Source organism: Betta splendens, chromosome 24 (assembly GCF_900634795.4).
Source record: "Betta splendens chromosome 24, fBetSpl5.4, whole genome shotgun sequence".
Taxonomy (NCBI): domain Eukaryota; kingdom Metazoa; phylum Chordata; class Actinopteri; order Anabantiformes; family Osphronemidae; genus Betta; species Betta splendens.
The window spans coordinates 3,096,839-3,119,862 of record NC_040901.2 but is presented as its reverse complement, the minus strand read 5'-3'; the positions used below and the strand labels follow the sequence as shown (position 1 = coordinate 3,119,862).

The 23,024-nt window shown below is 39.8% G+C and overlaps 2 protein-coding genes across 7 annotated transcripts; one reads left to right on the top strand and one right to left on the bottom strand.

Moving 5' to 3' along the window:
• The first annotated feature begins 52 nt into the window (after nt 1–52).
• Nucleotides 53–17,789, top strand: slc5a6a (solute carrier family 5 member 6a). Of its 6 annotated transcripts, XM_055506312.1 has the most exons (20): nt 53–221; nt 4,400–4,542; nt 7,619–7,650; nt 7,723–7,777; nt 8,534–8,735; nt 8,820–9,041; nt 9,438–9,503; nt 9,648–9,699; nt 9,840–9,907; nt 10,181–10,335; nt 10,535–10,675; nt 10,823–10,952; nt 11,078–11,166; nt 11,480–11,592; nt 12,740–12,807; nt 12,910–12,996; nt 13,297–13,469; nt 13,614–13,717; nt 14,402–14,523; nt 14,599–17,789. In XM_055506312.1, the coding sequence occupies exons 5-20, from the start codon at nt 8,610–8,612 to the stop codon at nt 14,788–14,790; spliced, it is 1,908 nt and encodes a 635-aa protein (XP_055362287.1). In that variant the 5' UTR covers nt 53–221; nt 4,400–4,542; nt 7,619–7,650; nt 7,723–7,777; nt 8,534–8,609; the 3' UTR covers nt 14,791–17,789. The 6 variants fall into 6 exon arrangements, with proteins under 6 accessions (XP_055362287.1, XP_055362288.1, XP_028996786.1 ...); XM_055506313.1 differs by lacking the exon at nt 7,619–7,650; XM_029140953.3 differs by lacking the exons at nt 7,619–7,650; nt 7,723–7,777 and having other exon boundaries at nt 54–221.
• Nucleotides 17,790–19,824: 2,035 nt separating this feature from the next.
• On the bottom strand, nt 19,825–22,570 carry LOC114849473 (transcription factor 24-like). Its single transcript, XM_029140959.3, has 4 exons — nt 21,588–22,570; nt 20,975–21,109; nt 20,471–20,635; nt 19,825–20,131 (listed from the first exon to the last, which is right to left on the bottom strand). Exons 1-4 carry the CDS (start codon nt 21,753–21,755, stop codon nt 19,985–19,987), a joined length of 615 nt encoding a protein of 204 aa, XP_028996792.1. The 5' UTR covers nt 21,756–22,570; the 3' UTR covers nt 19,825–19,984.
• Nucleotides 22,571–23,024: the final 454 nt, after the last annotated feature.

Genomic DNA, 23,024 nt, shown 5'->3' with positions numbered 1-23,024 from the left:
GAGAATAGTGCCACCTTTAACATGAGTCACCAGATGGAGGAGGGGGGAGCGCAACTGTGTCGACCACTGGTGCTGGCTGTCACGAATCCGCAAGAGAATAGTGTCGGGAATGCTGGATGTTGTATATCACGTCCCTGAGCTCCACGGGGATGTGTTACTGGTCACATGAAGCGGAGAGATTGTCCCATTTGTAACGATGTTCTCGACGAACAAATTGGCAGGTAAGAAAAAGGGAGTCGTTGTACACGGCTAATAAAACATTAGCCGTAAAACATACGACGTAAAAATCATTTGGATACTATTGCCATGGTAACAGCTATGTCTGCGTCACGATAAACCCTTGAACCAGCAACAAAATATAGCGTACTGGCGATCCGGAGCTACACGACCCTCCAATTTAAATTGAATTTCTTGATTTAACGTTTTAATTTCTGCGTTCGATAAGCTATTCGCTAATTAAATAAATTTCGGAAAAATTTCAGAACTTTAAATAAAAAGGTCGTAATTCCGGTAAGACGAATGAATGAGGACCGGCAGAGCAACATTTGAAAGGCGTGTTCCAGCGTTTGTGTCTTATGCTTAGAGACATGTATTTATGGCGTAACTACTCACTTTCTCCAAGGTTGATATTCTATAATGAGATAAACAAACCCACGACTTAATCGTCGTACGATATGTCAACAGTGTGCTTTCAATCTGAACACTAATGCAAATCTGTAAAACTCAAATTGTTTAAGCGGTGACTGCACATTGTAGATTTCGTGGAGGACGTGAATGCAGCGTGACCACACGGCGTGTAGCCAAATTACCAAATCCGACTCTGTTATAACAGCATTGAAGTCGCGGGTTGAAATTTGGGCTTGTTACCCAGACGTGTCGTTGCTTGTTTGGGATTTCTGACGATCTGTTTCTTCATATAATTACACGAATTTTATCTGCTTTGCATCCAACCATACCTGACTTTCTCCTCATCGTTTGACATTTATATAACAAACCAATAAACCAATTGATGATCCAACGACAGTCGAGTTTCTTTAGCTGGATTTTTTTGGAACCTCTCTTTAGACCTTTAATTTTATAGGTGAGTTACTGAAACAAATATAACCAGTGAAAGGCTGGTTTGACCTCAAATAACTGGGCACGACATACATACTGCAGAATGGCGTGTAATACGAACATAGACCGAAAGACTCACTATACTAAACAATAAGATGATATTAGAGCTAATGTAGTTTGGAAATATACTGCAACATTTATGATATGGTCGAATTTACTGTGCATGTCTGGAAATATTCCCTGATGACATGTATTACAAGAACGCAAGAAAATGGTGTCTAATCCAAAACGTGGCTTTCAGTAAAACCGGTTCCTCAAATGAGTAGATCACCGTCCCATAGAATATTGCCCCAGTTAATATCATCTAATTTTTCTGTATAGTTTTGGAGTACTTTATTCTTAGTTAACACCACGTGCTGTTACTGTAAACATCGTATGAATTGCGCACATGTGATTTGACCAAGGAAAGGCGAACCGAAGCTCACTTGACCGCAGTAACAAGGTAAGCGCGTCTGAGTACACTCAAATGGTATTTTATGTAGTGGGCGAAGTTCTTTGTGTGTCTTTCATTGCGAAGTTCTATTGGGTTGATTGCCCAGTAACAACTACCACGTTAGTTTAATCTTGGTGACCACGCTTTGCAACATGTTTCGAATAGTGGACACATCTGCCTTCCATACTGGCACGTGCCCGTGTCTATAACAGAAATCTGTGATATGACAAAATTATTGCATCAAGCCATAACTTCAGCACTACTTGCTTGTAGTTTCACGCTATCGAGGTAGCGTCATTGGCCGCGGTCAAATGAGCCGCTGTTCGCTTTTCCGTGCTCAAATCAGCCGTCACTATTGTTGAAGTGCGTGATTAATGCGATATTTACGGCAACAGTGTTGCGAGAGAGAGACTCACTCTATCGAACAATGGAAATTATTATTAGGGCTAATAGCTTAGGAAACAAAATTTAAGAAATCGTGGAATTTACTGTGTATTTTTGGAAAACGTTCAGTGATTGAATGTGTAAAAACGTAATTCACCTAAATTCTAAAACTTGGCTTTAAATAAAATTAGTTCCTCAAATTAGTACTTCTCACCGTTCCTTCACAGTGCTACTTAGTACTTCATATACTACTGCCACAGCAAATATAAACTCGTTTTAATGTATAGGTTTAGAAGTTGAATTTACAAGTTGAATTGATATCAGTGACCGAACCTTTCTTAGTACCTTGTGGTGGGAATGTGTTCTGAAGAGTGAGATGATTTTGCAAAGCCGGTTTTCAATAACTGTATAACTGTCAGATCTCCTGAGGTAGCAGACCCACATGCATGGCTCAGACAGTCGTAAGGGATGGTAAAAAGGATTTATTAGACAAAAACAGGGTCAGGTTTAGGCGAGGTCATACACAGGTAAGCGCTGGGTCAAAGTACATGGGGTCAGGCAGTCTCAGGCCTGAGGACAGCCAGGGTTCGATAACATGCAAGCTCTGATCACAGTACAGTTCAGGATAAGGCGGTCTTGTGGTCAAGAAACAGGCAGAGTAATTACCAGACAGGTTCGTTCGACAAGGCAGGCAGAGATCAGGCAGGAATCGTAAAGGTAGTCAAAAACAAGGTCAGGATCATGAATCAGAACAAGAACGCTGGAAAGTGGTGAGTACACGCAACAATCTGGCAGTTGAGTGGTGTGAGAGCTGGTGCTTAAATACTGGGTTGATTACTGATAACTGTCAGGTGTGCATGATGGAACCCAGTGATTGCGGGGAAACAGCTGCGGTGTAAGTGAAAACAGGAAGTCCTTTCAAAGTAAAACCGGAACAAAAAACCCAAACTATGACAATAACCAAGGCATTCTGCAGTCTAGTATATTATTATATTATAGCCTACTGTAAAGGGTCATTCAGTAGTTTCTAGGAAAAGACTGAATAAGCTGGTAAGTCCACTGGAATGCACTGGACTCTGGAGGAGGTGGGCCAAGCTGACGTCCATCATGGACAACTCCTCTGACCCACTGCACTAAACTGTGGGAACTCTGAGCAGCTCCTTCAGTGGCAGACTGATCCACCCACAGTGTAGGAAGGAGCACTACCGCAGGTCCTTCATCCCCAGCGCTGTTAGACTGTACAATGCAGAGGTCTGAAAGGCTCAAACCTGCACTGTTGTTTGGTCGCTTTATCTTGGACACTATTTCTGAGTTGTTCATATGTACATATGTTGTTTTTTATTACTATTACTAGTATTTATTTTTATGCTCCTTTTTCTTGCAATCCTGCCCAGTTCTTTGCTGTCTTCTGTGGCTGTTCCAGTGATTGAATTTCCCCACTGTGGGATCAATAAAGTTCATCTATCTACTGTACAACACAGTAGCTGAGGAGAAGTTAGTACTAAGATTAGCATTCATGGTCTATGTAGTTTACTGGATAGATCGAATATGTTAGTACTCTTGGTAGCCATGTCGTCTAAAATCAGTATCAACAATAATATATTCTTGTGTGTAATTGTTTCCAACATATACAATGTTGGAAACAATTACACACAAGTAACAAAATGTTGTGCCAAGGATATGTTAATAGTAGAGACAATGACATCAACTGAGATTTGGTCAAATAAATGCAATAACTCAAAACATACTACAGTTAAACACAGGGGTTAAACACATTAAATAACTTTTTAGTTTAGTAATTTTAGTCCCAATGGTTAGATTTAACTCTCTTTAGTTGCAACTATTCAGTAAATATGATGCGTTCTCTGGACCACTGCTGATGGTCCTTTCCGGGGTGCTCATAGATTTAGCCACTATTCTAGAATAGAATAAGGTATAGTGGATCAAAATGTATTGGGTAACTGCAGTTATCTCTTAGATTTGGCCATAATAATAACCTGCTGCACTGTGGGTGAAAAGCTGCATAAACCACGCCAATTCAATTCTGTGATCAATACGTGTGGCCTTTTAAATGATACAGTTATCCCAAGTATGTACAAAAGGCTAGTTTATAGCAGGCTAGCTGTTCTGTCCTGGTAAACATGTAAGAGAATAAGCAAGGATGGTTTCAGTGGTATAGGTCAAGCCAGGATATTTCACTTTATATAATAATAATAATATTTTAATTGAGCTATAGTGCATCACCTCTCTGGTTTGACGAGGATACACATTGTAGTGTTGAATCACCTGTTCCTAGTTGGTCTGGCAATGAGAGAAGCAAGAGGACAACACAGCTTTTATAGTGTCCTTAACAAAGTAACAGAGATTCAACAAAGGTGTACATAAGTTGCGAACAGTGTTAAGAGTGTATTCATGTCAATTTGTCTGCACAACAATAAAACCATTGTTTTTCTATTTAATCTACAGGTCTGCAGAAACATGGAGGCGATCAGCCTGTGGCACTGCTGAGGTGTTATGAGAGCCCTTCAATAGTGGGCTTCGCTGCATTCTTGGATCTGGCGTCTGTCATCTTCCTTTTTACCCCATAGGTTCTATGGGGTTTCGGTCAGGTGAGTTTGCTGACCTATCAAGACATGATTACCCGAACCATCGCAGACTGTGGACTCTTTTAAAGTCTGTTTAAATTTTAATTATTCTTTAAACCAAAGTTTTCTGTCATTGTTGAATAGCCTAAATGTTAACAGTGTTGGCCACCATGACTGTTTGGAGATTTGCCTATAGTTAGCTCCTAATCCAGGGTTCCGTAAAGGTTTGACTACAGCAATATTAAAAGCCAATTGATTTATTTGATCATATTAGATTAATATCGCAGACCTAATCTCTGATTTTCTGTCTTTGGGTCATTACATATAAAATCAATGAAAGGTATCCAGGTCACCTTAGAAAAATCTAAAAAGAATGATGCTATTAGCAAAGTTATGTACAAATTATATATAAATATATCTGTTCCAATTTGAACAGGTAGATTATCCTGTTGATGTTACTGCTACCTTGCTGTTGGTCACTGTTGCCGACAGAGGTGGCCAGAGGTAGAATAATAATACTAATAAAGAGGAAGATAACCATAGAGAGCAAATCACGAGGACAAATAATTTACCAATAACTTTATATGATGCATTTTACTTTGTCAAGAGAATTGTACTGTATATTAAAAGCAGAAGGCATCTATGGGACATCATTAAACCATTTATTAAAGATGATTAGGGGGAGAGAGAGAGTTCCTACACAGTTCCCCCTCCCCACAGATAACCTTGAAGTGTGACCTCCAGGTTTTAGACTCTGAGGAAGTTATCTTCTGCAGGGTAATGATTACGCACACGCTTCTGACTAACACCATGCTTCTTCAGTGTTATCTTCACTTTATCTGTCACGTTACCAATTGTCATGTTGGTGCATTTCTGGTCTAACAATTGTCTCATTCAGAACTGATAACCGTGACAATCAGTAATGATGATGTCGCCTATCAGCAGGCCTTTATCTGTGGTACTGCGAAACAAAATGAGACATATCAAATTGTTCACACAGTGTGAACAGTGTGTCACAGTCTGTGTCGTTAGCTGTCATTTCACAGAACAGACCAGGGTTCAGCCGAAAGGTTTAATGATTACTCAAATTATTGGCCTTTGGGTCAATGAAGAAGAGCCAGAGTCAATGGATCTGCAATTTCCAAAGCTGATGACCACAACAGCAATGCCTGTGTGGAAGTATGCAGTGTAAATACAGTCTCTTGTGAACAGAGAAAACAAAACAGAAGTCAGCTGACCTTACCTGTAGAAAGGTGCTCCCACTCGACTCTTAATAGATTGGAGCTGCTCTGCCCAGGGGGATTCTTACTTAGAGGCATTAGAGCATGTCTAAGTGTACTGAACAGGATTAGTCTTACAGCAACACATCAGGAGCAGACTGACCTGTCTCTCAGTGGCTTCAATGTTGTAAGGACACAACATTTCTAGACTAATGGACCTCTTTAACATACTCAGCGTGGCCTGTCTGATCTGAGGTGGGATTTTTGTGTATGTGTATGTTTCGTTCTTTATATCTTTCTCTGAGCATTGGCAAGGTCTGACTTGGGCTGAGTGTGCTGAGCGCTAGGGAGATTGCTATGAAAACAGCTGTCCTGTAGGCTTTCAGACGGAGAAGTCTGGACTTCAAATTGTTTGTAAATCAATGTATAACAACAGTTCTTTTTTTCTAAGGCCATTCTTTTTTGCTTTGAGTTCACGCACATCAATATTGTCCAAACCAACAACCAACTAACACTGCTTCATAGAGGTCTGTACACCTCGTAAAGATGAATTAAATAGAGGCTGATATTTTTGTTGCCTACAGGCATTTGTTAATTCATACAAGCCCTGTATGAATTTTTGTGAGTAGTATGTTTTTTTTAATTAATTGTATATTTTTTTCTAAAATCTGACTGACTGACATTAGAAGAAGTTTAGATTTTGTCATGAGACAGTTTTTCGGTCTTAATTGATTGAAGGGTTGATTTTGTTTAGATTAGTTTCAGTAGTATATCTGTTTTAGACTATATGTCTTTACAGAGATATAACATGTTTTTTGTCCTTGGATTACTGTCTCATAGGGTGTTATTATAGTGTATTATGAAGTTTCCCAATTCTTGATTTTACAACTCAGTTTGGCATTTTTAGTAGCTATAGTTTTGTATATTTCTATGTAAAAAAACGAAGCGCAGCAACTCTCTAGTCTTTTCCAGCACTAGCATCTGATCTTCAAAAGGACCCAGATGCTTTTTGCTTTGTTCTCAACCAGTCATACTCGGGTCAGAGATTAACTGCAATAATACGAGTCAGATTTAGTATGGTCATGTGTCTGTGCCAGTGTTTGATCAACCCCGCAGCAAGTATCACACAGACAGCCTCTCAGAACAGAGCTCTGTTTTAATGCATAAATGTGTTCGAACAGAGTGGCAGTCCCACGCATGTTGTACATAAGTAGACTTGTTTTTTGGTCAGTCCAGAAAGAGTTACTAGGTCGTCAGCCTACATTCACTCTCTCAAATGGATTCACAATGACCAGACCAGAGCAGTAATGGGCCAAAGTACTCTGACATACCCTCAAGCATCCTTCTAGTGACATGAAAATATCCAAACATTTGTAAAAGATGAACAATGCACATTCACACATTCAATATTACAAAAATGTTTATCTCTATACACTGAAAGTACAAAACACAATACAGTATTTGCTTATAACTGCTATAATCAAATTCAAACGTATTCACAAGTGGCACTTTCTCCTAATATAATATAAAGCTGCTCTACCATAGAAACGACTTTGTACAGTATAGGTTTGTTTAAAAAGACCGTGTTTGCTGTGTTTTAAACTGGTACTGATTACCAGATCATTAGCAACGCTTTGTGTGAGTGTGAGAATAGCTGTCAGCATTGTGATTACAGGTCAAAGTCTTCAGCGTACCATACTATGTGAAAGCAGATTGTGAATGATGGCCATGTTGAAGAGTTGTTCTCACAGCATGGAGTGGAAAAAACGTTAAAAACCTGTGACTACAAAAATATATTCCCTGTGAAGCTGCTAAAAGAACTGTGTAGATTATATCTCCTGTGAAAACATAACACAGATTGGGTTTTGTTTGTTTTAAAGGATTTGTACCAAGAAGAGCGAACCATTGGCAGGTAGTTTAATCACTTGAATTTCTCTCTTGTCTGCGTGATTGTGGGCGTTTTAACCAAAATACTCCCCTCCAGTGAGAACTGTGACCGTGTGTCAGCTAGAAGCAGCAGCTTGATCTGAGTAGGGAAAGTAAGTCCATCTTCTTTGTTGCTTTTATCATTGTTTTTATCTTTGCAAACGCCGTTTTAAAATACCATGAATATTACATTATCATACAGTGTAATTATTACAATTTATCAACAAGAGTAGGTTACCTGTGCCACTGCTGTGTCTCTAACTTATTCACTACTGTGTGTCCTCTGTCTGATCAGGGTTGGTTCATATCACTGTCATTTCACTTACAATTTGTAATAATCATGTTTCACTGTAAAGCCCTGTGGTCGATGGAAGGTGAATTATTGATAGCAGATGAAATATATTTAAACCAGTTCATTGACACAATGGTTTGCAGCATTAACAAGGGTCTGGCTTTTTATAAAAAGACGATGGGAAAAATACCTGCTACTGTATGTCTTTATGTTTTTGGTGTTGAATAAATCTAATATTCCAACATGTCATGCCCAAGATATGTGGTACTACTAATCACTACTAAAACATGTAATAATTATTAATAACTAAATGAACTACACAGCTACTTTATTGACATTTGCTACTGTAACTTTGTGGAGAAGGGTTTTAGAATTCGTCCCCCCAACTCTACTGGCAGCAATGGAGAGGAACTTGTAGATCCTGTGAGGAACCTTTTGACCATTTTGTTGAACAATTTCTATTTTGATGTTTTATTAAGTTTTGGTACTTCTTATTTAGATAATTTTCCATGATTATCAAATACATAAAGGGGTCTAGTAGATATTGTGTCATTGTTTTTGTCTCCCTCTACTGTAGAAGAGGAACTTTCTTTGACATTGTGATCAGCCTTCAAGTGAAGTCCCCCCCCCCCCCCCCCATATCCAGCAACATTATGGGTGAAGTAGTTCAGATGCATTTCACCACAGTGGACTACGTCATCTTTGCCCTGCTGCTGGTGGCCTCGGCCGGCATCGGCCTCTTTTACGCCTTTTCCGGCGGACGCCAACGTACAACACAGGTGGTGCTAGGTGTTAAACACTGAACCAATGTCAAGCATCCATTGTTGTATATGTTTGTGACCTGAGCGTTGTTTTAACTCCAGGAGTTCCTGATGGCCGACCGCTCCATGAGCTGCCTACCCGTGTCACTGTCCCTGCTGGCCACCTTCCAGTCAGCCGTGGCCATCCTGGGTGCTCCGTCTGAGGTGTACACTTTTGGGACTCAGTACTGGTTCCTGGGCTGTTCCTACTTTTTGGGCCTACTCATCCCAGCTCATGTTTTCATACCGGTCTTCTATAGGCTGCGGCTGTCCAGTGCCTATGAGGTACACACACAATACCAAACAAGAGTGTTTGACATTACCGTCAGTCAGCACTGTCTAATAAGGCAATGGAAGGTATGGGGTGGTAGGTGTTGACGGCAATGGCAGTGAAACAAGGGCAAACATCAAGTTGGATGCTTTACATTTTTGTCTCTATTGTTTGAATGCAATAGAAACAAATGTCCTTGTCTTGGGACTGAATGTTTTTGAAGCTGGTTTCCATAGACTGACCTGGCTGACTTTTGTTTTCTGTAGGCTTGCTTGAGTGTAGATAATAAGAATTTACTTACTGGTCTCATCCCCTTAGATTAGATGTTCTCAGCATTAGTGTCATGACATACCGCATGTAATGTATAAACAGCCTTTTGAATTTGTTTGTTCCTTTTATTGTCTCAACAGTATCTGGAGCTCCGATTTAACAGGGTGGTTCGTATATGTGGGACTGTGACCTTCATCTTTCAGATGGTACTTCAATTTGCTCCATACCTATTTATGAATTAGTTTGTTGAATAATTTGTATTTTTTAGCAAAAGTTCCTATAGTACTATAATCACAGTTAATCTGTTTTTGTCAGTCTTTCTGATTTGCAACACGTTTTCCCTTCTGCAGGTCATTTATATGGGGGTTGTCCTGTATGCTCCAGCCTTAGCCCTAAATGCAGGTGAGAGTGCCATATTTTTATGATTATGTTTGATCACGCTTTAATAGCTGAACATCACATGTTACAAACACAGCATTTCACCTGATAATTGTGTAACCTGTGCAATGTGTGGCAGTAATGTTGTGCTCGTTCGCTTGCAGTGACAGGGTTTGACCTGTGGGGGGCTGTACTGGCCATGGGACTGGTGTGCACTCTATACACTGTTTTGGTGGGTTAGTAGTTTAACCAAACTGGAAGGTTTAGAACCGCATGAAATGTTGAACAGTGAACAAATACAAAGCAAAGTAAAATGTTTTTACATTTTTAGTAAATAATGAGTTACGTAATTGTACCTTTTAATAATTGGTATCACATGACTCTTCTATTCAATGCTGCATGTGCACAGAAAGTTTGTAACACTGATTGTTCTGCATCTTAACATGAAGCCACCACTGTGAAGATACACTGTGCACTTTACACTTTGTCTGCTTCTGACGTGCAGGGGGGCCTCAAGGCAGTGATCTGGACGGACGTCTTCCAGACAGTGGTGATGTTTGCTGGCCAACTGGCAGTCATTGTGGTGGGGACCAGTCAGACAGGAGGCATAGGAGAGGTCTGGAGGAAAGCTGTGAATGGGAGTCGCATTTCAGGGCTAGAGTGAGCAGTCAGCATTTTTCTGTTGAATAAGAAAAACCTGTTTCTCCCTGTTGTACCGAATGCTAAGAGACTAGTAGCAGTTTATTCAAAATATTACCAAAGACTCCTGCATTTACTATGTTTCTATAGGTATTAAACAACTGAATGTTCACATTGTGTTGTACTATATACATACATATTGTATATGTTGGTTATGTAGCCTCAACCCTGATCCTTTGGAGCGTCACACCTTCTGGACTCTGGGTGTGGGAGGAATCTTTCTGATGCTGGCTCTGTACGGGGTCAACCAGGCCCAGGTCCAGAGATACCTCAGTTCCCGCACAGAGAAGGAGGCTGTCATGTCAGTATCATCAGTTTATACTGTATATGCTGTTACAATACAACACAGTGTTTTATTAATTAAATCTATAAAGCAGTATTTTTGAAATTTCTTTGTGTTGGTGTGAGTCATTCAGTCATAGTTCATGTACCTCTTGCATTCTTTCAGGTCCTGCTACGTTGTTTTCCCATGCCAGCAGGTGGTTCTGTGTTTAGGTTGCCTAATGGGACTGGTGATGTTTGCTCGCTATGGAGAGGACAGCCCTCTGGACAGGGGCTATGTCAAAACTAATGACCAGGTGAGTGAACTGTGGTTAATGTAGGTTTGTTTGAGTCTGTCGAGAATAAGCTGAACCTGATCACAGGCTACCAGTCGGTCGCTGGGCTTTTTAGTATTACAGGTTTGTCCTATTTCTTTTTGCAGATGGTGCTTTACTTTGTGATGGATGTATTCAGGGACCTGCCTGGGCTTCCAGGGCTGTTCGTGGCCTGTCTCTTCAGTGGAGCCCTCAGGTAAATGTCTCAACAAAGCATACTTTGACTGGAAATAAAGAATCACATACTCATTGATGCTCTCTATCATCAGGTGATTGGCTACAACAGCAAGTTGAACTTCTGCCTGGTTTCCTCACCTTGTTGTTTAGTTTAATGTTTAAGCTTTTTGGCTTCAACTCAGCCCATGTCAGTAATAAATCCTGACAACAATAAACCCTGACAACAGTGCACATCACTGGTTTAACATAAAAGCATAATGAATGAAGTTCCTGTTTATGTAGTGTTCAGAGGTGCAGTACTTATGCTTGTGTTTAAAAACATTTTCCTCCAGCACCATCTCATCAGCCTTCAACTCTCTAGCAACAGTAACCATAGAAGACCTGATTAAACCTCATTTTCCAAACATGACAGAAGCTAAAGCCACACTTCTGTCCAAGGCATTTGGTAAGACTTGGTTTGTTAATATTCAAGATGGAAAAAAATCAAAAATCATAGATGGTTTTGTTCATGTAATCAGGAAATGTGGCTTTGATTGACTGATCTATTGATAATATGACAAGGTACAGTTTACATCTGGTATGTTTTTATAGAAACCAGTTAAGCCGTGACAGTTTGAGAATCTTGGATTTAATTTTCAGTTTAAGTAAACGGAGAAGTGACTTTTTGAGAGTAGTGTTTTTATTGAAGGTAGTAAAAGAATTTCAAAGAATTTCAAAGGCTAGTTCTGAACCGATGCTTCAAAAAAAAAAGCAAAAATGAGTTTGCTTTACTGGAGGATGAAAAGCCTCCAGCCACTGAGCCACACCATTACATCACCAGATATCAGAATACGACTGTGCTTACATAGCAAGGCTGATGCCAAGCACAACAAGCACTACAGCACTTTACATGTTGTGGTGTTGATTTGCAAGACAAACATAGTGGCCCAACACATATATTTTTAGGTGCATACAGTTATACAAAGGCAGCTGAGGGATTAAATCTGTTGCACTGACACACACAGACAAAAGTATTTGACCACTAAAGGCCAACAAAAGACCCCAAATCACTTTACTAGGGAATATTCACATTAAATAGGATTGCTCAACAGGAGCAAATCCTTTAATCAAAACTTAAGACAGGAGTGCAGACAAGCAGTGTGAACAATGGAAATATAGGGAAACACAAACTAGGCAACTGAAATTCACTGCACATATAAAACAAAATGCGGAATACAAGAACGCACACATACAAACTGGAATAACCCAATCTCAAAGCTGGGCAAATCTAACTCTCAAAGTAGACAATAGTCACTGAACTAGAGCAACAGACAAGCACGACGAACCGATAGAAACAGAACCAGTGTGCTAACGGCTGGAGGGCTGGGTTGTCACCAAATCCCCTTGATTTTTAACTCACTTTCTATTTCATTTGACATAATTACATTAATATTAACAGTAAAATAATACACAAACTAAAAAAATTAACTTCCTCTGTTATAAGGATATTAATTACCTTTATTAAGATGCTGCAGTTATTAAAATGCTGAGGTCACAATCAAGCTTGCTTCAGCTTTTAAGGAAACTAACTATGTTTCCCACGTGCTCCACAGCTTTGGCTTATGGACTGGTGTGTCTGGCTATGGCCTATCTCGCTTCCACAATGGGATCTGTGCTGCAGGTAACAGCTATACATATGGTGCCATAGTAACATGAATACATCACAAATATTTGTCGCTTTCATCCAAAACCATTCTTGACCTGGTTTCTTCTTCACCCTCAGGCAGCCTTCAGTATCTTTGGGATGGTGGGAGGTCCTCTGCTGGGCCTCTTCTGTCTAGGAATGTTTTTTCCCTGGGCAAACTCAATTGTAAGTCCTCTTTTAGCTTAGCAGTGCTTTTACTCCTCTTTTTTAGTCATCATCTAAATGAGGTATGAGATAATGATAAACCTACTCTCTTACTAACGGAAGTTGACACAGATGGACATCTGTCCTGAGACTGGTTCTGCCTGATGTTTTCCACTTCAGTTGGGTTTTTGTATATTTGTAATTGTTATGTTGCACCCTGTAGGCCTTAAAAGCTTAAAAGTGCCTTGAGATAATCTTGTATTTAAATTGTGAGTTTTATAAATGAACTGAGTATTCTCTTTCTCTTAATTCCTCTCCCAGGGTGCAGTGGTTGGATTAGTAGCGGGTCTTGCTATGGCTTTTTGGGTCGGCATTGGCAATTTCGTGATGCGCATGTCTGCTAATACCCCTGTGCCTCTGCTCAACACCACGTTTGACAACATGACCACCACTGTCATGACTACACTGGTCAGTGCCACCACGGCCAAGCCGAGGTAATCAATGCATTTCATCACCAACAAAATAATTATGTGCCGCTTACATCACAGTGACTTGACACTGCAAAGAAAGAAGTTTCACATTATAAACTGAAAATTAATATTTGAACAATATATTTCTCATTTGCTTTTTTTATTCAGAACAACTGGTGTGGAGGCACTTTACTCTTTGTCGTACATGTGGTACAGTGCTCACAACTCCACTACTGTGGTAGTGGTGGGACTGATAGTCAGCCTGCTGACAGGTACACTTTTGGACTTTTTGCCTCAAATGCTCAAATCATTGTGTTTCGTAATAGTTTCTGTTTCTCCAGTGTGACGTCAAGCATTAACATAGAACAGTTGTAGGATTCACTTTTGTTGCTTTTGGTTTGCCATTATGTTTGTTCTTTAACAAGACACATGCTAGCTTCCCTATGGGGGAATCAGTTGAATGCAGAGGGCACATTTCATTGTTCTTCCTAAAAGCTTTATTTAGAGCTTTAGTATTAGAGCTATGGTCTAGATCACATGTGTTGAGCTCCGGTCCTCGAGGTCTGTGTCCCTGCTGGTTTTCCAGCTCTCTCTGCTCAAGGTAATCAATAGGAGCTGGAGCAGAGAGAGATGGAAAACCAGCAGGGCAGCAGCCCTCGATGGCATCAGTTTGACACCCCTGGTCTAGGCAGATCTCAGATCAGGTTCTTCACACAAAACAGGAAAAAAGATGAACTTTTAAAAATTCTGCCGCACGTTCCCAACCATAGTTGTAGTCTGTACAGAGAATCTAAATGATGAGCTGTTTATAGTGTGGAATTATTTATTTATTTATTATTTATAATATTATGTGTTATGTTTTTAATTGAAACTAACATACATACATGCATTCTATAATACTTAGAAAATGTTTATTTCTGCTCTGAAATCTCCAAAATTGCTTTATGCCACCTTAGGACCTATGAAGGAGAAGGAGCTAACACCTGGGACAGTATTTCCAGTTCTGGGCACACTCCTCTTCTTTCTGCCTGAGCGGTACAGAGAGAAGCTATGTTGCGTCACACCACTGGCTCAGAAGGTAACCTCACATGTTCAGTCCTGTGTGGTCGTCCTGCTTTTCAACGGAACCTGACATTTCGCCTCTGTCGACCAGCCCAGAGACATCAGTCAGACGTCCGAGAAAGAAAGAATGGATGGAGCAACTTACAGCAAAGATGACACAGTGACGGAGGATAAAGAGGCAAAGAGCGACAGAGTGCACACAGAGGAGGAAGACCTGCAAACCAGGGTCATGCTCCCCTCTTGCCAGCTGACATCTCACACTGTTCAGGAGACTGCCTTGTGATTGCACACTTGCATAACACGAACACAAAGAAATACATACACGCACATACAATCAGCCTTTGTATTGTCCAGTTTCTTGGTCAAAAATGCAGCAGTCCTAGATCATTAATCTAAGGTACAGCACTAAGTATCTTTCCTGTCTGTGTTGTTCATGCTGGTTCTGTTTGACAGCAATTACAGGTCAGTTGTTGTGATTATTTGAATTGTGTATTTTGGGAGAAACTAGTTGATTTCTTGCTTGACTGTATTTTGAGTCAATGCAAAAAATGTGTAGCCCAGAGCAGGCGGCCAACATGAAGAACAGTTATGAAGACTTGGACCAACATTCTTTAATGACCTTTCTGAATATAATTGTCTCCGTTGCCTTACACTTCTCCTTTAAGAATGAGTTGCAAATATGTCTCACACAGTTTGAGAATGATTGTGGATTCTAGAGAGCACTAGTTCAATTAAGCATTAAGCCCTTTTACAACCACGTTGAGAAAAAGTTCTTTATGTTTGTGTCATCATCCTGAAGCTTCAATACCTCAATTCATTCAAAGCATATAGAATACAAAGTTCCATATTTTTTTAAACTGTGTTTTGTAGTATATTAAATCATATTGTATATTTTTGTAACCTCACCTAAAGCCTGTGAACATTTCAGGATCTGAAATGTGAAAATTCTATATGCAAGAACTCCAACTTTTGTTTTTTGATGAATGGCAGTTCGGATTCTGAGCAATCCATCGCTCTACGGGTGCAGTCACACAAACTCACCTAATCAAATTTAAATGTATTCACACTATCTGTTTAGGTGAGGACAGGATGCAGTGTGGGCAGGCTCATGTTTTTGCCATGCTGTTGTCCAGTAACCAGCTCTCTTTATGCTTGAAGCACAAATATGTATATAATAATGTAATATTTATAAATAATATTAGACAGAAGCGTGAGTTTCTAATAATAACAATCATAATAGTTCCACTGGAGTAGCCTGGTGGCTCAGTGGGTTGGTTTGGGATACAGGAGACCTGGGTTAAATGGGTTAGCATGAGATGTCAAAGAACAGCTGAATCTGCAAGACCGCGGCGAACAAGGGTTTGCATTGTGCAATAAACGAGTCAGTTTCACCAAACGGGTTTTATCGTGACTGCACCATTAGAGCTGAATCGTCTGAGCATTTTGTCATGATTGCCCTCACAGTTCAGTTGCAATCATGTTACTTTTCAGATTCCTGCTGCCAAGTCCACACCATTAAAAAGAACCATTTCATGTTTTTAATGAATTCAGATGCCATAACATGCAGTTATTTATGGTGTCCTCCTTCATACCTGAAATTACTTGAAGTGTGTGCCTTTAATGTTAAAGACACCCTCCTTATTGTAATGGAGCATGTGTCAAGTGCTGATGTAGATATAAATGTATAAGAAAGTCAACCTGGCTTTGGAGCACTGTGATATTAATAAAGCACAATGAGATCAATGCTCAATATGAGCAGTACCCAGCTGTGACAAAGGATCTGCCTGAAGCATCTGTTCAGATAGTGTTTGTGAGTTCAGAATGTTAATTTCAGATTCTATTTATTTTATTTATCTGTGGCCTTTTATAGTGACTCAGTGTGAGAGGCACCGCAATGAAACTAAAGCACAGCACTTGGTAATTTCCAGCAACAATAAATATTGTTTTGAACAATATTTATTATACTTGTTCCCCCATCCTCAAGAATTCCTTCTGTTGTGCATGCCAAAAAGCAGCCATAGAAGCTGAAATGTCAAGGCGACTTATCTGCTTTGGCTGTACCTTCATTCTGTGATGTTTTTAACTCCTCTGTGTCCTGACAGACTGAACCATCCACTGACACGCCCGCTGACATAAGAACCTTTTATTCTCTTCGTCCTTGTTCCAGATGTGCAGGGACAGTCCTGTTGAGACTGTGTGAAACAGGAGGCTGGATGCACCTTTGTTTCAGTGCAGTAGATGAAGACATGTTTTATATTTTATTTTACTTCAATTAGCGTTTATCACATGAAACCATGTAGACTGAAATCACGTAGGCTTGGGCTGAAATGTAAAACAGCAGAATCTGTTCATCCAGGAGAGACTAGAAATGGATCATTACAACTTACAGTAGTGAATTTCTACTGCATAGCATTTACTGATATACATTATATACAGTATATTGTGTATTATAAACTAAAAAAACCAATGCTGTCCCCTTTAAATTGTTGCAAAAGTTTTTTTTGGTTTGTTTTCTTTGACTCTAAAACAGGACTTCAAATATTGTACACTTGTAATAGTAGTAGAATTGATTTAATTAAACAAATGATTCCTCAGCCTTATGGTCTTCTTCCCATAACCTTTCTCTCACAAATCTTCCACTGTCTACGTACTCTGCTGTTATCCCCTCCTAACTCTTACTCTATCATTTTCCACTCATTCTCCTCCTCCTCACGTAAAATGATCTTCCTCTATTTGTATTCCAGCAGAAGCTCAGCCAAAGTGAAGGGAGTGTGGCCTCGAGGCTCCGTAAATCCAGCCTGTAATAAGTGTGTGATGGCCATAATGAGCAGGAGATAGTAAAACTATGTTCTCTGGTGAGATGTGGGAATGAGGGGGCAGACACGTGGGATACACACTTTCTTTAAGTTATTACAGTGGCAAAAATAGCTGGGAGACATGGACACATGAACAAAAATAAACAAATAAGAATACAAATGTCAAGGCAGCAAAAGAGCCTGCAGATTTAAAAGCTCCATCAGCTTTAACTGTGACTCTGTGTTACAACATGATGATTTCTCCCAGAGCAGCTTGGTTTTGTCCCACTTGCGTTTTTCCTTCTTCCCCGTCACTCCAACCATCTGAGGCCGCACAGCCTGGTTCTGCAATAAAAGTTTTTCCTCAAGTCAAAATAATTTTTCTTTAATATGTAATTGCGTTTTCCTGTTCTGTGTGGTCTTAAGAACCATACTGTGTGAAGTGCATTGAGATGACTTTGGTTATAAATAAACTGAATTGAATGAATACAGTAGAAAGTGTGATGATTAACTTACACTTACAATTGCATGTCTTTTTTTGTCTATATGTAGAGAAGTGTCCCTTTTGATTGGTCAATTGCTTAAACTTATCAGACATGTTAAACCACATGAAAGGAACCATTTTTATTTTGTGTCTCTAGTGTAAATCTATCATCCTTTGGTTTGTGACCTAACCAGGTATCTTTTAAAACAAATTGTTGACCCCTGGATTCTGCTGACCATATTGCTAATATAAATTTTTTTCTGTGGTTCCTCTGTCTTACCCTGAACCAAAAAGGTCCTGAGAGAGAACGTACAGTCTAGGTGCCTTTTCGTGTCCTCGTGTCTGCATAGCTTTTCATCCCACAGTACAAACCATGCAGGTGTAACTGATTTCTGTCCATGTATGTGGCCCTGTGATGGACAGGACTTGATTGACAGCTAGCTTGCCATCCCAACTGAGCAGTAGAAGAAGAGTGAATTACACACCCACGCGCCTGTTCTTTGATGCCGTGCTGGTGATTTATGTGCTAAAGGACAACCCAATGACATTTTAGGTCTAAGTTTGGCGCTTGAGAGTAGGAAAAGTGAAAATACTAAAAATCAGTTACTATTCAAATAAGTACTTAAAAGTGGGCAAAATGAATCAGAAAAAAACAAATGTCTCTGTATAAACTCAAAAGCTCAAACAAGTGTGAGCAGCTGGACCATGAGGGAGTGGACCTGAGTTCAGATGTCAGACTTTAAACCATTCTGAGGGAAACCAGCATCAAAGTATGACACTGTTCTGTTTGGATTGTACATAATATATGTTCATCAGGGAGGCATCTAATTGAGCCTAAATCTAATTTGTGGCATGACATGCACAAATGTCCAGCCAGAGTCATGAAGGACTGTACTTTACCCTAGAGAGTAAATCTCAACATTATCAAGTCAGTGTAACTGAGGCTGTGATTAAATGAAGACAACCTAAATCACGGCGCAGTCAAGATGCTTAGAACAACTCTCCTGCCGACTGTGGAAGCTGCTCAGTGGTCACAGCGAATAAGGAACTGATTTAAAGGTAGCTCTGTCACCAGTAAGTTTGTTTTAACTATTTACTGCATTTAAAAAATACACGTGCATTGTACTGTACTTTAATCAATAAATATTATTTCTGAAAAAGTTGAAAAATGATGATTTGAGGTAAATCAAAATCATCAAAAACTGATTTATTTACAATCATAATAGCAAAAATAAAATTAAAGGTCTTTAACTACAAACTACTGTGCTTTTACTGTGGTTCTGGATCTGCTTGACTTTCTATCCTGACTACAGCAGCAACAAATTTTTAATACCCAGTGTTCTCTCCCACCCACCACTGCTCCTCTGAACAGATTCATGGAGTTGGCCTTGGACGCTGGGCTGCTGTCAAGTTAGATCATTGATCATCACCTGAGCACTTGCCGGTTGTTTTGAGCTTTGACAGTTAAATGCTCTTTAAATGCTCCTCTTTAATTATTCCAGCTGCACTTTACGTTTTACCTGCTTCTAACAAAACATAACAAACTGTGTTTTGTGTGTCAGAATTTATGCATTTAGGGTTGAAAACATGAATATATTAATAAAAAACCATTTACATTAATGTACTGTATAAACGTGTTATGTGTAAAACACAAGCTGTTGTTGTAGACAGCGTTTTACTGAGTAAAGAACTACATTCTGCAGCAGTGTTGTAATGAGAACTAAGTGCACTTCACTAATGAAATATAAAGAAGTTGACGACTGGTTTACTGACAACAATCCCTCCCTCAGTGCTTATCTGTCTGTCCTTTCACTCAAATGCACACAAGTGACTCAACTCCTCCCTGCAGATGTAAGTAACATCTGAAGAAATACAACTACAATGTTTAAATCATGTTAATAGGTTACATCGTTGCGATTTGTCACACAATTAGTCATGTGGAGCAGCTTTATCATTTCCTTGCATTAAATCTGTTCCAGATAACTTGCTGTTTAATGATCAGATAATGATGAAATAGTTTTTACAAAGTGAATTAAAGTGTCTCTGTGCTGCTATCATGTGTCTTTCGCATTAATCTGGTACAAAGAAAAAAAAACACTTATTTAGTTCTTTGCCAACATTTAACATTTTAACAGAAGCTTTGTGGATAATTAAGATCAAAGAAATGAAAGTGGATGAAAGTTATGCCACATGTCCAATCACTCTTTGCTTTGATTTGCTTCTAAAGTGGAGGTCAGGGGGTATGAGGCTCCATCCCATCCCACTGCAGGCATCTGATTGGCTGAGACTCCTGATAGCAGCTCTCCTATACTGCCACAGTAGAGCAGGGAACGCATGGGCCACTTCTGTGGAGAGAAAAAACACTGGACTGTTAAACTAGTCCTAATGATCATGTTTTCAGTAGTAGTAGTAGTATTGTAGTATAATAACTAATAGCCGTACAGTACTTTCGGGGATATGTGTGAAGTAACTTGTAGTAATTAAATAATGCAGTTACTATGGTTATCAATGAATTAATAAAATAAAATAAATAATAAATATTAAAAATCCATCCATCCATTCATTTTCTACCACTTATTCCCATACGGGGTTGTGGGTGGGCCCATCCAACACCACCAACCTGTAATCTACTAGTGCATTCTTTTTTTAATTCAACCCTATTTCAGTGGAAGTTGGTTTCATACCTTGACAGGGTGCAGGTATCCATCTGGCATGGAGCTTATGGTGTGTTCAGCTGCTGTACCTCCCTGGTCCAAGATCTCTGTTAGATACGCTATGTAGTTGGTAGCCAGAACCAGAACATCCAGCTTAGATAACTTAGTGTCAGGTGGAACTGAGGGCAGAGCAGACTGAAGGAAGTGTCGGTGAGCGAAAAGTCAACTTTCTGCACAAAGATGCAACACAGTAACAGTTTTAAAATCAAATGGGCTTAACACAAATATGCTTATTTCCTGTGCAATCATAACTAGATTGGGTTGCTAAATTAAAACATGTCTGGTTGTAGAAAGTAAAAAAAATACTTGGATAGTTTTATTTATTTACTTCACTTTATTGAAGAACCTCAATTCAGCATCTACGCCGAAAACAGATGGAGAACCAAACGAATGGTTTCAAAGTGAACACATGAACAGCTTCTTAATGAAATCTAGTAATAATAGTAATTGTTGGAATCTGAATGTGTGCTTTACCTGCAGACTGTGGAAGGCTTGTCGCAGGTTGCGTACTCGGCTTCTCTCGCGCGCTGCATTTTCTGGTGAGTGTTGAGTCTTTAATGTTCTGGACTCACAAGCACAAGCTGAGTTCGGCCCGGACCCACACACATGCTGAACATAAATGAACATAAATGTTTAGAGATTGAGCATTTTAAATAGGAAACAACACCATCCAATGACTGCATCGTGTCACCAATATATTCAACAAACATAAAGTACTTTAATATTTCAATTGTTAAATTATTTGTGATTATTAGTGAACCTAAATTTTTTTTCAGTGGCGTAAAAAAATATTGTTGATTCTTTATGAGACTATGTTCAGTCTTTTCACATCACACATATTCATTAAGTCTTAAGGGACATGTGACTGACAGAAGCGTATTCAGTTTTGCCCATGAACATTAACAAATACATGCATTCTACACAATCTACATATTTTACACAAATAGTATGAATTTATGAGAAATAAGTTCATGTCTCCGTTGACACTATTGTATTGAAAACATGAGACACTGCATTTTACTCAGGCAGTTCTTTATCTTAGATTAACTGCAGCACGTCGTTGGTTGGGAACTGAACACAGACTCACCCACTTCCTCGACTCTTGGCTTCTGCGCGTGATCTGCATGCGTCCATGAACAGATTCTGACTCGCCAGCTGCACGCGGCAGCTGGCTCTTGAGTTCCGCTGTGGAGCTGGAGATCAACTGATGGCCCACTGCCACCGACGTGAGACCGTCTAGAGGATTGACAGCCATGGATGCGGCCTCTGGCACAGCAGACGCCCTTCAACACCTGAACAACACCTTTTGTTCAGTCTATTTTCATCGGCTGGTTGCTTTTTGAACTTAACTAAGTACTTCGGTGAATAGGCGAATCTAACGGATATAAAAGTAACCCTTCACTCTCTTTTTCTCGTATGGGCTGATCTATTCAAGCGCTCAAAGTTGTTCAGGTCTTGGTGGCACTCCAGTCACACCCAGAGCCCAAAACAACTGGTAAAAAGCCCACAGTTCCTGGCTGCTTCCCTGCACATTACTGTCGATCCAGAGAGCTTCTCCCCAGTCTGACCCTCTCTCTCTCTGCCTCTCTGTGTTCTCTGTTTATTTCCTTATCGAGTGAGGTAATGTGGGGAACTTCATGTGGTCCTTATCTCAGCTACCCGGTCGTCCTCATCCTCCCTTGGCTGTTCTATAGCCAAGAAGAACAGGCAGGCAGGCAGTCAAGGCTGGAGGAGTCCGACACCGAGAGAGGCACCGAGCCAGGGCACCGGGGGTCTTGGGAAACTTTAAGTTCTACTAACAGCTGGCCAGGGCTGGAGCTGCTTGGGGCAGTGCGACATTGACAACAAGAAGTAGAAGCGCATTTGGATTTGACTGAAACATTTCACACTGTTGGACTTGATCTGTTTTTCTCCATATAAAACTGCATGGTGTCGCTGACTTTACAGACTGAGAGGAAATATAGTCGCACACTGTTCTAGACCTCCACGCGAACTGTAGTGGAGGTGTAGTAAATTCACAGTAATCAGCTTCAAACCAGTAGGATCAAAATAAATACATTTTCTTCAAAGTTATGCCCCATTCATTTACTACTATAAGTCATCTTAAAATCATTCCTGTCAGTCTCAGCACAGTCACTGTCAATTTTAGCATCCATCCATCTCAGCTTTCAACACGTCTGTTATATAAACTTCACCAGATAATCATTTACATCATTTTAATTGCTACTGTTTTGGTGCTTGTTGCAGACAAACTACAAAAAAAATCAAATTATGATTGACAGAAAAAATACAGCTAAGCAAGACACCATTTGATGTTTAGTGGAATTCTATAGTAGCATGTAGTATTGTGTGGTATCAGGGATGATTTGAGTTAAGAGGCTTCATGTTATCAGTTAGAGGAATGCCTGGCACCTTGTCCATGCTTTCAACACTATAACAAGAAGTGGCCCCTGACATCTGCAGCTGCATGAAGAGTTCTGTGAACTACAAGGATCCTTTTGAGAAAACACTCGAAAGATCAGGA